This window comes from Condylura cristata, unplaced genomic scaffold (assembly GCF_000260355.1).
Source record: "Condylura cristata isolate star-nosed mole 26May11 unplaced genomic scaffold, ConCri1.0 scaffold00033, whole genome shotgun sequence".
NCBI lineage: Eukaryota > Metazoa > Chordata > Mammalia > Eulipotyphla > Talpidae > Condylura > Condylura cristata.
This window is the reverse complement of record NW_004567134.1, coordinates 14,954,488-14,969,611: the sequence shown is the minus strand read 5'-3', so window position 1 is coordinate 14,969,611 and position 15,124 is coordinate 14,954,488. Positions and strand designations below refer to the sequence as shown.

At 44.8% G+C, this 15,124-nt stretch overlaps 1 protein-coding gene across 2 annotated transcripts in view; it reads left to right on the top strand.

The window, feature by feature from the left end:
• PPARG (peroxisome proliferator-activated receptor gamma) overlaps window positions 1-15,124 on the top strand; it is a 97,777-nt gene that overhangs the window by 70,521 nt on the left and 12,132 nt on the right. For both annotated transcript variants that reach the window (XM_012732101.1, XM_004692368.2), the window contains exons 5-6: window positions 3,316-3,515; window positions 12,099-12,549. In XM_012732101.1, the coding sequence (XP_012587555.1) occupies window positions 3,316-3,515; window positions 12,099-12,549 (651 nt within the window). The remainder of the gene's footprint in view (window positions 1-3,315; window positions 3,516-12,098; window positions 12,550-15,124) is intronic.

The window sequence follows — 15,124 nt, the reverse complement described above, 5'->3', positions numbered from 1 at the left end:
AGATTCTCCGCCAATCAGTAGACTGTGAGGTTCAAGAATTACTTACACCCCCACTCCCTAAACAATGGAAGACAGAGGTTTCAGGGCTCATTCTTTATGGGGAGACACCAGGGCTGCCATCCTGGTCTAATTCACAGCCACCACTGCTGCCCAGACCCCTTCATCCACAGTACAAAGTGCCTTTTGTCAGGTGTGTGCTGTGTGCCATGCCTGGGTCCACACTTCCGCTCACACCGTACATGACGCAGGTTAGTGTCGCTAGCGGGACTCAGGGCGGCAAAATGAAATGGGCTTTTTCTCCCTTAAATGCATACACACAAGATGTAGTTGCCATTCCTTTTGTTGAATCTTGGGTATGAAGAAGTGCTAAAACCTCTTCTGTAGTAGCTGCACTTAAAGTCAGCTTGAACATTTAACAAAACAGAATATTTGTGAAAATTTAGCCTTTGAACAAGGAGGGGAAGAGCACAAAGAACTGAAGTGGTGATGCACAGGTGAGCTGGTGGTGGGGATTGTGTGGGGACCACACCTGACGTAAAATATACACAAAGAAAGAAAGTGAACATAAAAATATATAAATAAATAAAAGCTGAGCTTTCTAAAATAATAATAATCAATATAGCCTTTGAGGAAAATTTCAACTGGTAAAAGTTCACTTTTTATTTAGATCATAAAAAAAAGTTTTTGCTTACTTACCTTCTAGCTTAAAAGTGATAGCTTAAAATTGTTTTTGATTGTTGTTGTTATGGAAGAGCAGGACTAACATGTTTGTAACACGTGGCTGCCTTCAGTTGTTCACCTCTTTTAATTTCCTGTTAGGAAAAAGTGATTCCCTGGGTATGTGAACGTTTTTGTGTATATTTATTACCAGTGAGTCTGTAATCGGCGCCTGGAGCAATGACTGGCCCGCAGCAAGCGCTCAGTGACTGTCCGTCGCGTGCAGGGACACTGTCCTATGTGCTACTAAATGACTAAAGTCAAAGCGTGGCAGATACCATGATTCCAGGCACAAAATCTGTTTTCTTACAGAACTGATTTTTGTCAAGTTTTACACCAGAGTCTCCTCCATTTGTAACATGCCATGATTCTCACCTGGTGCTTTTTGTCACGATTACTTTCCCAAACTCCCCGATACACATACTGTCTCGTCTTCTATTTTGTAATCTGATTGCAGGTAATTTAACTCAACATCTGTTGCATACCTACTGTGTGTGTGTGTGTGTGTTGCAGCCAGGAACATAGATGAGAAAACCTGGTATTCCTGTCGTTTGCAGTCTTGTACAACAGCCCAAGTGAGCCAGCTCAATGTTATATTAGTCTGATGCACAGCTGATACAGGCGCACAACAGAAGCCTGCTTAGCAAGCTTTTCCTCAGCTGTCCCAAACCCCAACTTTTCAGTACATTTCTAATTGGGTGTGGGGGTGGGGTGCGGGAGTTGTAGCAAAATACATCAAGTGATGCCAACGTGTTCTAACTTACCCCTCCTCCTCACTCTCTCCCACACTGAAATGATTGACAAACAAGAGGGACAGAGGGGGAAGCCAGTGGCTGAGAGTATCCGTGAAAAGGGAGCCCTGGGAGTCTGGTTTTCTATATAACTACTGAGCATGTGCTGAGCTTTATCTTAGTCCCAAGGATACAAACGAGCAAAACCCCTGCCTGTGCAGATCACACGGGGAGAGGAGGGAGCACCGAGCTCCAGGACTGAGATGAGGGCTGCAGTGGTGAGATTCCTGTCCCACGGGACCTAGACACATCCCTGTCCCAGGGCAGAGGGGTGGGCAGCTAAGATCAGGCTGTAAGCAACAGTTGCCTGTCCCTGTGGCACTAAAAAGAAAGAGAAGGGGGTAGAATGAGAGGGGAGGCAGAACTGTTGACCCCAAAATGGCAGTTGTTTAAAGATTTAGTTGGAAAGTACCATAGGCCCTTGACAGGATATAATTGTAGAATGGTTACAGGCTAATTTCATTTAAGGGAATCCTGACGGAGAGGTTTCTCCTTCCTTCTAACTTGGAGGCCTCTCAGGAGGCCCTTACAACACAAGAGCTGTGCTAGTTGGTGATGAAGCTTCTTTACGGTCAACTGAAATGAATTTATGGATTGGAGACTCGTGTGCTCTCTCTTCTCTAGGAAATTCGGAGTAAAATTCTCTGAGTACTCAGATGGAAATGTTTCATGTACTTTTATGTCTTATGGTTGAAATACTGCCTGTAGCATGAAAACTTACAGCACGGAACTGGCTGCCCTACTTATTTGTTCTTGTATTCCACAACCAGACTGAGCAGCATTAAGTGCTGGGGGTGGAGATGAACAGACACAGCTCTGGAGTTTGCACTCTAATGCCAGGTGGACAGAGTAATAATAGGGCTGTGCACAGGGCAGTGTTGGCCAAATGCCCTTTCTTTGGGAAAATGCAGAGTCCAAAGCGTGGCCCCAAAGTCACCTTATTCTGCACATGGTGTTGAGAAGAAGAAAAAATAATCACTCAATTTGAAAGAATTACCAGTACGGTTTCCCCTTCAAACTCTTCTTCGTTAGTTTTCTTCTTCTTCCACACTTCCTCACCCCACAGGGAGCCAACTGTTAAGGAAATGTCTTTTTGGTGGACAAGCATCGAGCAGTGGTCCTAAGAGCCAGTGGGATAAATGGCTTCAGTCCACTAAATGTAGAAGTGCTCTGACCTAGTGTGTGTGTGCACATTTCTTTATAATAAGGAAAACACAGATCACTAAGAACAAAGCCTATGTCAGTACAGCTTTTCATTTCACACCGTTCCTTCCTTTCATTGCTGATGACTCATTCATTGATCCTTTTAATGACGGTAGCCTGGTCATCGGTACAACGAGGAGGAAGACATTGTCCCAAGCCTTCAGGGTGTATAGGCATGTAGAGTGCGTAAGGCACAGTGTGCGGTTGCTCTCACCGAACTCTGGGCTGTGGGCCGTGGGTTGTGGGCATCCAGGGCAAGGAAGAAGCAGTCAGGGAAGCCTCACAGAGAAGGGGACATTTGAATTGGGTCTTGAGGGATGAATAGGAGCTAGCTCTCAGTTATTGCATGTAGCACACTTCCCATTCTTGGATTCTCTCATCTTGGCAGGATCCTGCATTCCTTTTTTATTTATTTTTTTAATCTTGAAGGTGAACAATCTGATTTTTACTTTTGCCTCTGCTATTGTTGTGAAATGCCAAGTTGCAGATAGAAACCAGAATTTCATGGTGGGAGGAAAGAGGGGCACCAGGCTGGGGGAGAACAGTGTGCATTCAGAGCTGCAATAATTCAGTGATTCATCCTGTCATTTCTCTTCCTCTGTAGCCATCAGGTTTGGGCGGATGCCACAGGCCGAGAAGGAGAAGCTGCTGGCGGAGATCTCCAGCGATATCGACCAGCTGAACCCAGAGTCTGCTGATCTCCGGGCCCTCGCCAAGCATTTGTATGACTCATACATAAAGTCCTTCCCGCTGACCAAAGCAAAGGCGAGGGCCATCTTGACAGGAAAGACTACAGACAAATCAGTTAGTTCTCTTCTGCTGTCTTCATTGTGGGGGAGCGGGCTTGTTGTTTTTTTTCCCTTTGAGTCAATGATTTACCTGGTCACACACCCACATGTGTTCAGCTGTTGGCTGTTCGGCTCTTACAGATTGCAGGCTGGGTCTGAAATACAGGAAAGGAGATGTTTTGGACTGGATAAGTACACTCGATTTTGAAGAGGAAAAACATCCTTTAGGCTGTCCTAATGAGATCATTGAGAATATTATTAAAACGTACAGATTACTCAAGCTCTCCGCACCCTGCCTTCCCCTCAGAACCCTCCTCTCTTCGTGGCATCAAATAACTGCCCCCAGCTTCATCCACTCAAGCAGCCCTGCTTTTCTCTGGGAAGTGCCTGACCTGGGTTTGCAAAAGGTGTTTAGTCCCCTTATTTTATCTTTCAGGAGAACTGCTAGAGTTAGAACTTCAGGAAGTTCCCCACGGGGCATAAAAATACATTCCAGAGATGATGTTACTTCTCTGTCCTTCTGGCATACTCTTGTTTGCTCCCAATACTGGAAGTCCTGTCCTCTTGCTAAGGCCTTGCAGTGGCCGGGTTACTGCAGTACATTCACAGGCTTCTGCAGCCTCACCGCTGACCACCGTCCAGAAATGCTGGTGTGGGTTACGTTTGCTACTGCGTCAGATTTTTCAAAACATTCCCTGATAGGTGGCTGAGAAAGTAATGTGGATTGCATTCAAGGAAGACACAGCCACACCTGAACTCTAGTCCTGCCTTACACTCAGCTTGCAGCGGGGCCTCAGTCTCCTCCCCATACCTCAGTCCCCACAGGCAGGGTCTGGTTTAGAAGATATTATCTGCGGCAGGTTTCCAAGGTGGTAAGAGCCACAGCGGTTGTGCAGAAGACACATTCCCAGGCCTCAAAAGCTCCTACAGGGTCCTCTATTTTCAAATGAACCCCTCTGGACACATAAGCAAATGCTTGACTTTTTCCCCACTCAGTTATACTTTGGAGAAAACTTCCTTACTCTTGAATGCATTTGGAGGACTTTCTCAAGACGTTACTTTTTCCCTTTAGCTGAAATAGTAGAGTCAGCTTATAGAAAAGGAAAACTCCTGTGAGAGATGTTTGTGTAAAAAGCCAAATGCCGAGAACAGTGAGCTTTCTGGCTGCAAGAGAGGTGGCCGCTACCTAGGCAGTTATTGGACTCACCAGTTTCTCACCTCACACATTTGTTGTATTCAAGGTGCACGGCCACTTACCCTCTTTGTAAGGTTGAGGAAACCACTTTCATCTAGAGGGAGAGAAATTAAAGGACAACTAGAGAGAAGTGGCTGGCTCGGGAGGTAACAGGCAGCACCACAGCCTGCCCGCCGAGCTGGCCAGGCTGGGAGCCGGCAGGGAGAGTGCTCTCCAGCAAACTGTTTACACTACAGTTTGCTTACAGCCGCCCAGGTTTCCAGGAACTGCTTTCTCACCTCTTTATCTCCCCATCCAGACCTGTAATCCCGACTGGAAATCCTATCAATTTAATAGTACTTGGTACTAAATCCCAGCAACTTAATAGTTCTCCTATCTCCTGAAAGATAGGAGAAAGGGTTTGGTTTTGTTGTTTAATTTCCCCAGTAGCTAGGAATTTTAATTTACACTCCCTGTGGCCAACATGCTCTTATGTGTGTTACTGAAGGGCACAAAGCCCAATCCCCCAGAAGGCCCTTTAAAATTTCATGCCACTTCATTCTTGATTCTAAATCTTTGAGTTAAAAATAAGATAACTGCAGACTATGGGGTAGATCGTTATTGAGCTATTTTAAGGGACAGTGCTGCAAAATACTTGATAGTCTCTTCAAGTTGAGAGGCCAAATGTTTGTCATCCCTACCACCCACCCCCTCCCCTAGTGACCAGGACTGAGCTTTGCCTATAATAGTTCTCAGAATGTATTTGCTTAATTGAATTAAAAGTTGCTGCTCATGCCCTTTGAAATTCTGGACTTTGAACTGAGGACCTTTAACTAGCCCAGTATTTGCTCACCAACCTGGACATGGTTATCCAGACTAGCATATGATGTGGATAGAGCCGAAGCGCCTCCTGATAGGGTCTGGAAAGGAAAGAGAGACTGGGTCAAATTAAAATATCCATTCCCTGATTATTCAAAACTGAAATAGAATTATTTGGCTCTCTCTTTTCTCCTTATCTTGCAAAATCAAATTAAGCACTAGTGGAAAGAAATAGTTCAGAGAGGAATAAGGGAGAGGGGGAAAAAAAGTCCACAATGTGATTTCCAATGAGACAAGAGATTTGTTCTTTATCTTACATGACCATGTTATTCATTTGATAGCATCTATCTCAGGGGTGTTTTGTTATCTCTTGGCCAGGACTTTCGAAAGTACAGATTTGCACCGATAGGAAAACTTTGCAGAGGCATGTGCTCTTGAGAGGGTGGGGGATGTGAAAAGTGGCCAGGAGGGTCGCAGAGCAGTTTGGGTCTCGCTGGACCCCCTGCTCGCACTGATGTCCTGAGGGTGGCAAGGCCAGCCCTGGGGGAGGCTGCTCACTGCAGCATGGCCAGTTACGCAGACCTTGGAAAAGAGTGGCTGGCCGAAGAGGCTGTTCTTGACTTGGGGGGGGGGGGGCTCCGTTCCACCGTTCCATCGTTCCATCGTGGCCTTTGCTGTCTCCGTTGGGGCATAACCTCACCTTTCCTGTCCACCCAGCGCCAGCATTTGCCTCCAGGTCTCTTCCGCCCCAGCTCAACTTCCTTCTCCCCTATCTTCTCCCCTTCTGCCACTGTTCACTTAGAACAGATAAGGGAACAGATAAGGCACGGGCTCCTGCTCCCCACCTATCTTTTTACCTTTTATATCATATCTCTGGAATAAGATGACCCTACTTTTCTTTGTCTCTGTGCAGGAATAATGCTAGGGAATCTCAGGCTCAGGGCTAGGAAGGCAGGTTGTAAGGCCAGCAGAGAAAATCTTGGGAGAGACAGGCCTCCTCGCCACCCTCAAATAGGGTCGCAGCCCACTTCCCTCTGGGAGGCCTGTTCCAGTCTAGGCCTGTCTTTAAGGGATCCTCCTGCACTTGGGACTCCTGACTACGCCAGCAGCCGGTGCTCTGTTGGAGAAGGCAGGCTGAGAACTGAATGGACTTTGGAAATCCCAGCGTTTACTGTTACCTTGAAGTGGTGATCACACTGGGTGTATTGCGGTCACGTGGTCCCATGTTTGTTGATGAAAATAAAGAGAGAGTGGTTTTCAAAACCCACCTCCAGCACCCTAGTTTGTCATAGACCTCAGCGAGAAACTGTTGTGCCTGCCAACTTCACCCGTGCTGAGAATGTTGAGGCCTTGGCTGCTCTGTCTCTGTGCAAACAAGGAGTAAACGTATTATTGGTGCTTTGATGCACTCTGGGCCCCGAGGCATCACATTGCTGAGGCTGCAGCATGTGAAGTCATTTTTATAATTACCAGAGCAAACCAGTGCCATCATAAAAATGGTTTTTCTAAATAGTGTATGAAATATGAAACTACTGAATAACAAAAACAATATGGAAATGTAAACTTCTGTGAAAATGGCTCTGTACCCATTTAAAAGTTAACATTTAAACTTTACAGTGGTCATCAGATCTAGTAACTCAAAGTTTTGGAAACATTTGTCCCTTTAAACCCCCCACTTATAGCTCTTTCCCGTTTATGTGTGGTAAAGCCTGAGTTAGATGAAATTTATTCCTAAGCTCTCAGGACAGGAGGCTTGAGAACCCCAATAAGGAACAGGAGAGTGGGCTTTGTAAATCAGGCCTCTGGAATGATCACTGAGCCCTAAATCAATAATAGTAGTAAAATTAATTGCTTTATTGCCAGGACCATCAGGAATAGCTAGAGATAAAACAGTTAAAACTGTTATACAGCTTTATATTTCTTTCAGATAATAAATAAGAGAGAAACTGTTACAGGACAGGGTGAGGGGTACCCTGGGGCCCCCTTCAGGGGGCCTGCCTGCTCTCCCCTCACCCTGACCTATAACAAAATTATTGTACATAGTTCTGAAGAAAAACACTTGAGTTTTTTGGGTTTTTTTTTTTTAACACTTGAGTTTTTTTTTAAGCACAGACCAGTGCCCGTGTTTGCCAGCTGAGAGATGTTTTTTAAAGCCATGATTATGTGCTGATTCATTAGAGTGTGAATGACTCTTCCGCTTAAATTTTTATTTGTCTTAAACCTCTAAACTGTGCAGGAAAACGGCATTGCAGTTGATAGACTTGCAAACTTAGCCTGTGTTGCAAACAGCAGCCCTGGGAAGAGTTCGGAGCGTGGCCCCCAGGGTCCCGATGAATAGAGGGCCTCGTCTCAAAGCCCATTTCCTCACGGGATTGTTCTGCTTAAGAAGGAAAAGAGGGAGGTCATGTCGAAAGCAATAATAGGAGAAGAGAACTGAGAGGCCGGAGAGAGAGCTTAGTTCTAGCAGGGGGCGGCTGCAAGAGCTCTGACTTGGGAAGCCTCTTGGCTCCGCGGGGGTAGCCGCACTGCACCTAGAGAACAATGATGAAGATGAGTCTTGAAGGCCTTGTTAGTCCTGCGGATTCCCTGGTTCTCAGCCGCAGGGGTAGAAACCAGAAGACAAGCCGTGTATTTGGGGTTACCGTTAACCTACTGTATGTAGCCAGAGTGTCTAAAAGGGTGAAAGTTGGTCAGGAGGATAGAAAGGAAGGAGGAAGCAACGGGAAGACAAGCCCTAAACAGGCCTTTTTCTTGTGAGCCTGTGCTCCAGGTAGAGTCTCTGCTGCACTGATTTCAATCTCCCAAATCGGCGAAGTCACCAGAATAATCTGTGCCTCGTGAGTTGACTCTCGTTTATCTCCTGTAGCATATTGTTCTGTTATTCCAAAGGAGCTGCACACATGGATGTTTTGTGTATACTCCCTTTCATAACTTGCATATTTAAATGTTGATGTTATTGGATGACTAAAGAATACTCATTTCCCCATCAAACTGTAACCTTTCTCCTTTCCGTTTTCACTGTTTTCTCCATGACTTTTGCGCTGTGTGTAGGAGGCACACAGTAAGTCTAGAACTGGATTTATCTGTCTAAAACAGTATCTTTAATCTTATGCTGGCTTCGAGATGGGTTTTGATTTTAACAAATCAAAACAAATTTTTTAGATGATTCCCTTCAAAGAAAACTAATTTCCCTTTACAGAAACCAAATTACTTTCCTGAGAAATGTTGTGTTCGGGTGCCATTTTCTCTTTCCTTCTCACCAGTTCCTGGTACCAGCCTCTTACTAACCATGAAGCGGAGGAAGCCCAGGTTCTGCGGGCCCGCCTAGCACCCGCCCTGCCTATGTTCTGAAGGGGCCTGAGCAGTTCTGTTCGTATAGCTTTGAATTATTTTTCCTAAAGAAGGCTCCGATAGTGTGCATGCTTTAAGTCCCACAACACTTATACCCGTCAGTGACCATGTCCTAAGTATAATTAAGCCTTCTTTCCCGAGAAGGAGGGGTGCTTATTGGACTGTCACCTGTAGGGTCCAACCCTAAGTGCACTGTTAGTCCCTCATGAGCGGTGTTGAGTCATCAGAACCAAACCTGGAGACTAGAGCTCCCAGACAGGCAGCTCATCAGGCGGGGAAGGCTTCGCTCGGCTGCATAGAAAATGTCGAGCATGGGAGTGAAGAACAATTCATGGGGCATATTTTACCAGGCCCGTCATTAGCTCAGTGGTTCAAGATAAATTCTATAGGGTCACATTGCACCCATGGTTTTAAGAGGTCAGCACTCTCTCAAGCAGGTGAGCCACTGCCTGGACACTGAGCTGGAGGATAGGATCGGGGGTTTCTCTCTGAGATGTGTATGTTAACTACTACAGTGCAAGACCTGGTGGCCAAGAAGGCCGGTATGTGTGGTGCTTGCTCTTGCCATTGGACAGATCGACACAGAAACCCGCAGAATCTGTGCAGACTTCACAGTGTCATCAGCCAATGTGCCTAGGAAACACCCAAATGCTCCTGGTGTTCATTTGCAAGTCCATCCCTAGACTTCTCAGCCAGCCTACCACTTTTTCAGAAGGCTGAAGGGATTACAAAAAAAAAAAAAAAAAAAAAAAACCCGGACTGCTTTGGCATGATGGTGGGGCCGCTGATTCCCTTCTCTGTCCTTGAGTGTTTACTGCCAGGAAATCCTGACCAACACTGATTGCCAAGGGGTTAAAGTCACATTGTTGTTAAATTGGGAGGGAAAATTAGCAGGATTTTGTGCCCTATGTCCAATTATCACAGAGTTTCAAAAACAGGAACCTGGGGCTTTATATGAGGGGACAGGGGAAGTCGAGGGGAAGAGTCACAGGGTGATTTATCAGGGCATGGTTCCAGATAAATGGCTACATGGAGGCGGGAGAATTTTATGCATACACTTTGTACCAAGCAGCGTTGGATGAGCAGGAGCTCACCCAAAAGTTGAAGTGGGCAGTTCTGGCTACGGCCCTCCTGTGTGGGTAGAGGCCATGACTTTCTGTTCATGTGACTTGCACATGTGCACATGCCAGTACTGTGCCGTTAGCGTCTCCTGCAGCAAAGTAAGTCCATAGATTGCACCACACTGCAGAACTCCTGAACGACAGAGACATCTCCAGGCTCTCGGCAAGCCGGCTTCTCTAGCGACTAAACTCTGACATAGTGCAACATCAGCACGTCTTAACAGATGTGCTGCCCATCTTTTCTCTCCCATAATATCAATCCTGAAGTGGGGGGTAGGCTTGGGTGGGAGGAGAGTGGAGAGAGGCAACATGTCCAGAAACACAGTAAGCACTACTGACTCCTGATTCCCTTGAGGACTAGTTAGAGCCACCAGCCAGACTTACTCTTGCATCCTTACATCTGCCCTCCTTTGCGATTTGCTAAACCATACTATTTGATAGAAATTTTTTCATTTAAAACAGCAAGAATTTCTAGGCTAACTCTAGCAAATGGTATTGAAATAATATGCAGATTTGTAAATCTATTCAGCATGTACCAGCCCTTGATGCTATTTCCTTCTGTGTAGAACAGACAGCTTGGTGGGAGCCTTAGATTCGTGTGATCAGTAGCTGGAGTCTGGAGTCTCCAGGCCGCGGGCCTTGAAGCTGTCTGTGCTGCCCCTCCCCCTCCTCCACTCTCTTGACACTCAGGAGAGGATTCTCAGGGTCTCTGCCCAAAGAAACTGTGTCTGTTCCATCGGAGGCCTCATGCTCAGTGTCCAAGCTGTGTGTCCACACATTCCCCTACATCCATGCACACAGACACACAACACAGTCTCCACCTGTGCACACACTGCTTCTGAGAAATGCAATTCGATTCCCTAAGAGGAACTTCCAGTTTCACGTACGCCCCTCACCTGAGAAAGATCAATGACTTTCCTGAAGCCACATAGTCAACCACAGAGCCATAGCTAAGGCCAGATACCCTTCATCCTTATTCCAGTGCAGCCAGGCCCACGCACTTGTGTTGGAGATCACACCGTGTGTAACTCAGCACATCTTCTGTAGATGAAGGCCCTCCCTTCTCAGAGTTGACTCAAGATCTTCACCATCACCCTAAGCCTTCAGTCCGTTCTTTACAAGTGGATGAAAGAGATGATTTCATAACAAGCCAGCTTACATTTGAAAGCAGCCTCTTGCAAACCCAAGTAACTGCTGGACACCTTTTATCGATTATTAGACACTGCAAACAGCTCTTTTGAAAAATAAGTTCAAAATCCTTTTATAGTTTGCCACTTCTGCAGCAGCTACCACAAGCCCTAAGGAAAGATTGCTTCCAACGCATTATAAAAAAAAAGACGTTTTCTTGGCTCCATATTTCTAATCTGATTTTTTTATAGTTAAGTGTATTTTATGTGCACACTGTGTTTCATTTATGATCCGAGTAGATTTAATCTAAAACTGCAAGATGACTTTTTGTCCAAGTGAGTCTGTTCAGCCCTTAGTTGCAGAAATTATTTTTTATTGAAAGAAATTTAGTAACATATTCCATGGAAAGGCAGCTTGAACAGCAGGTTTTGTATCATTTTTAAAGTCAACAGTGGGGGGAAGAGGAGAAAAAATAAAAATAAATAAAAGTCAACAAACAAAGACTCTCCAAAGGACAGAAATGGGAACTATCAGCCGGTCATAACGTGCTGTGGTGTCTGTAGAAGGGAAAGACTAAAATCAGTGAAATATGTTTGATCCCAGAAGGTAATGAAGAGATGTCAGGAGATAAGAATATTTCATCAGATATCCAAAGGTGTCACTGATAGGCGAAATACAGAGAAACAAAACAAAGGGTCAGATAAACCCAAACTAATCACCCTAAAATTCTGACCATGGGACTGGGGCTACCTGGCCGTTTGGGTGGTGGGTGTGGTGTGGTAACAGCACCTGAGGGGGAGATCCTGGACCTCTAACTCGAGGCCGACAATAAACCAACATTCGCTCATTTTTAAACAAAGATGTTTTATTTCTTGTTATGAAATAGCTTTGACTTTATGAAGATTTTAGCCAAGTGAGTGTGTGTACACCCAGTTTTCTGAACTGGCTCGGTGTTCACTGAGCATAGGAATCTCCAACTCAGCCATTGTCCCCTTTGTGTCTGCAGCCATTTGTCATCTACGACATGAATTCCTTAATGATGGGAGAAGATAAAATCAAGTTCAAACACATCACCCCCCTGCAGGAGCAGAGCAAAGAGGTGGCCATCCGCATCTTCCAGGGCTGTCAGTTTCGCTCCGTGGAGGCAGTGCAGGAGATCACAGAGTACGCCAAGAGCATCCCTGGCTTTGTGAGCCTCGACCTGAACGACCAGGTAACCCTCCTGAAATACGGCGTCCACGAGATCATCTACACCATGCTGGCCTCCTTGATGAATAAAGATGGGGTTCTCATATCAGAAGGCCAAGGATTCATGACCAGGGAGTTTCTAAAGAGCCTGAGAAAGCCCTTTGGTGACTTTATGGAACCCAAGTTTGAGTTTGCTGTGAAGTTCAATGCACTGGAATTAGACGACAGCGACTTGGCCATATTTATAGCTGTCATCATTCTCAGTGGCGGTGAGTCACCTTTCAATCTCCCCTGGGAGAGGGTGGGGCCGAGGGGAGGGATGGTGACTGGCTAGTGGTCCTGCTCGCTCCCTTTCTCTCTGCGTACTGTGCTGCTCATACAGACCCTGCAGCGGCGTCCCGGGGCAGAGAGGCCTGTACACGTGAAACCCCAGCAAGCCAAGGGTGGGTGGCCCATGTGGGGGCCACTGCGTCCTGTCCAGTCCAAGTGCAGGACAAATGCCCTTCTCTCCTTTTGCTTCACTTTCCTTTCCGGAAGCCCAAACCAGGCTTCATTTTGCTGGAGTAACAAGGTGTTTAACTTTGCTAAAGACAAGGGTCACTTGACACAGAGAAAGCACTGCTGGTTTTGGTCATTTTGCTCCTCCCCCACTGTAGGTAAATATGGCTTGGAGTGGCTTCTCAGTACAGGAATCAGGGAATTACTTACCCCTGCCTCTGTAGATTCCCCTTAAGGTGGCTTCCTTAATCCTCCTTTGTGAGGTGGTTGACTGGCTCAGATGTTGACTGGCTCAGATTGCAGTGTGAACCAAGGAACACGCAGCAGAGGAAAGAGCAGTTATTTAGCTGTTCATTGTTTTTTTGGCCTTGCAAGTACATGATCTAACCAACCGATCCCCAAAGCCAGGTTTTGTAGTAAATGCTGCTTTCATCAGCCTCACCTGTGTTTTCAAGTTGAGAAGAAAGCTTCACTGTCATCACTCTGTAAAAACTGTTTGTAAGGGACAAGTTTTCAGTACTAAAATGGACTTTGGGTAAGCTTTTTATGTGACTTCTATTCATGAAAACTGAGGAGTGGTGGACAGTAGTCCTTGCAGGTGACCTGTGTGCAGCTGTTCAGGACAATGAGCAGAGTCCATTCCGCTCTGTGGTCCTGTGTCGTCCGATTATAGGCAGAGTACCGTGCTTCTGAAACTGAGTTACAGTATTTATAATTACTAATCAGTGCTAATTAGTAATACTAATTGGTTAGTGTCGATAACATCAATTACTACTACATAATCACTAGTTAGTAGTAATAACAACAATTACCGTGTGTTAGGCAGTATTCTGAGCACTTTATCCACCTTCATTGCATTGTCACACACCGGTGAGACTAAACACCATTTTGCAAAGGAAATTGAAGCATCAGAAGTTCAATCACTTGGCCAGACTTACCCAGGGAGCAAAAGATGGAGTCAGGATTGAGCTCTCAGGCAGCCGGGTGTAAAGGCTAACTGCCCTGGGAGCCTGGCCGGGGAGCCCAGGGACGCTGCCATTTCTACGCCTGGGATACATGTGGACAAGTGACTTCACCCAGGTTGATTCTGGACCCTCAAGTCCAGGGTCAAGTTGTAACTCATCTAAAAATGACTTTTTTGATGTTATGTTTAATATAACAGCAATACACTATCCAACATGTTTGATCATATCTGCTTCTTAAACAAAGTAACCCTTGATCCTAGAGAATCTGTGATTCATTAAACAAACAAGAATGAGATTTCAGTTTATTTGCGATTCACTGGGAGTAGAAGATTAAATTTTTAGAAACTCCATTAGAAAACAAGTTGGTATTGTTTAACTAGCTGATGTTTTAAGGTACAGTTTATTTTTTAATAAAAAGTAGAAATATAATGATTAACATTTACCATTGTTCCAAGACTTTTCCTCAGCATACGGCATATACTATTTTTATACCCTTTTTCTTACATAATCATTTCCCATGTCATTGCATACTCTTTGTTAATATTTTCAACTATTTTTTTTTTAATGAAAGGTATATATTGTCATTTTACAATTCAGAGTCCAGGGATATGTAAGTGAAAAGTAAAGGTCTGTTCCCTCAAAATAAAGTAGGATTAAGGAAACCCCATTTCTCTGACCAAAGCTTTTCAGCCCATATGTCAGTGTATATATAGGTCTATATATACATGTATTTTAGTGCTGTGCTTTAACCCGCTGCGCCACCAGGGAGGGCCAATATATACATGTATTTTAAACGGCACTTTAATGACTGTAAATTACTCCACTTTATAAAAGGACCCTTATGTACTAAATTATCGCCTGTTTGGTGTTTAGGTTGCTATAACTTACTACAAAAACCTATAGAGAAGAAAATAGAAGATTATTTAAATCTGTTCTGAATTTTGCCATAGTAAACATTCGTAAGTTCTGTTCAATCAAAATTTCTGTTCGGATGTCAGGTGATGTTTTCATTCCAAATGACCAGAAGTAGAGTTGCTGGGAATGTGGCTATGTACACTTTTAAATCTTTTGTTACATCATTGCCTGATTGTTTTCCACAAAATTTGTACCAGTTTGTACTCACAGATACTGAGGGAAACATTTGAAATAAACCATCCAAAAACGCTTAGTTTCTAACTCAGAGAGACCTAGAAACAATCAAGATAGTTCTGGACAATGTTGCTTTCTGAGCACATGAGAAACTACTGTGTGGTTTCATCCAGGAAAATGCTATTTTAAACCTATAATTCATAAGCCAGGTTATTTAGAAATCAGTGATTCATTAGGCCTTTAAAGTCTTTATTAAGTGGTCAAGAAATAGCTTTGTGGTAGTTTGATCCAA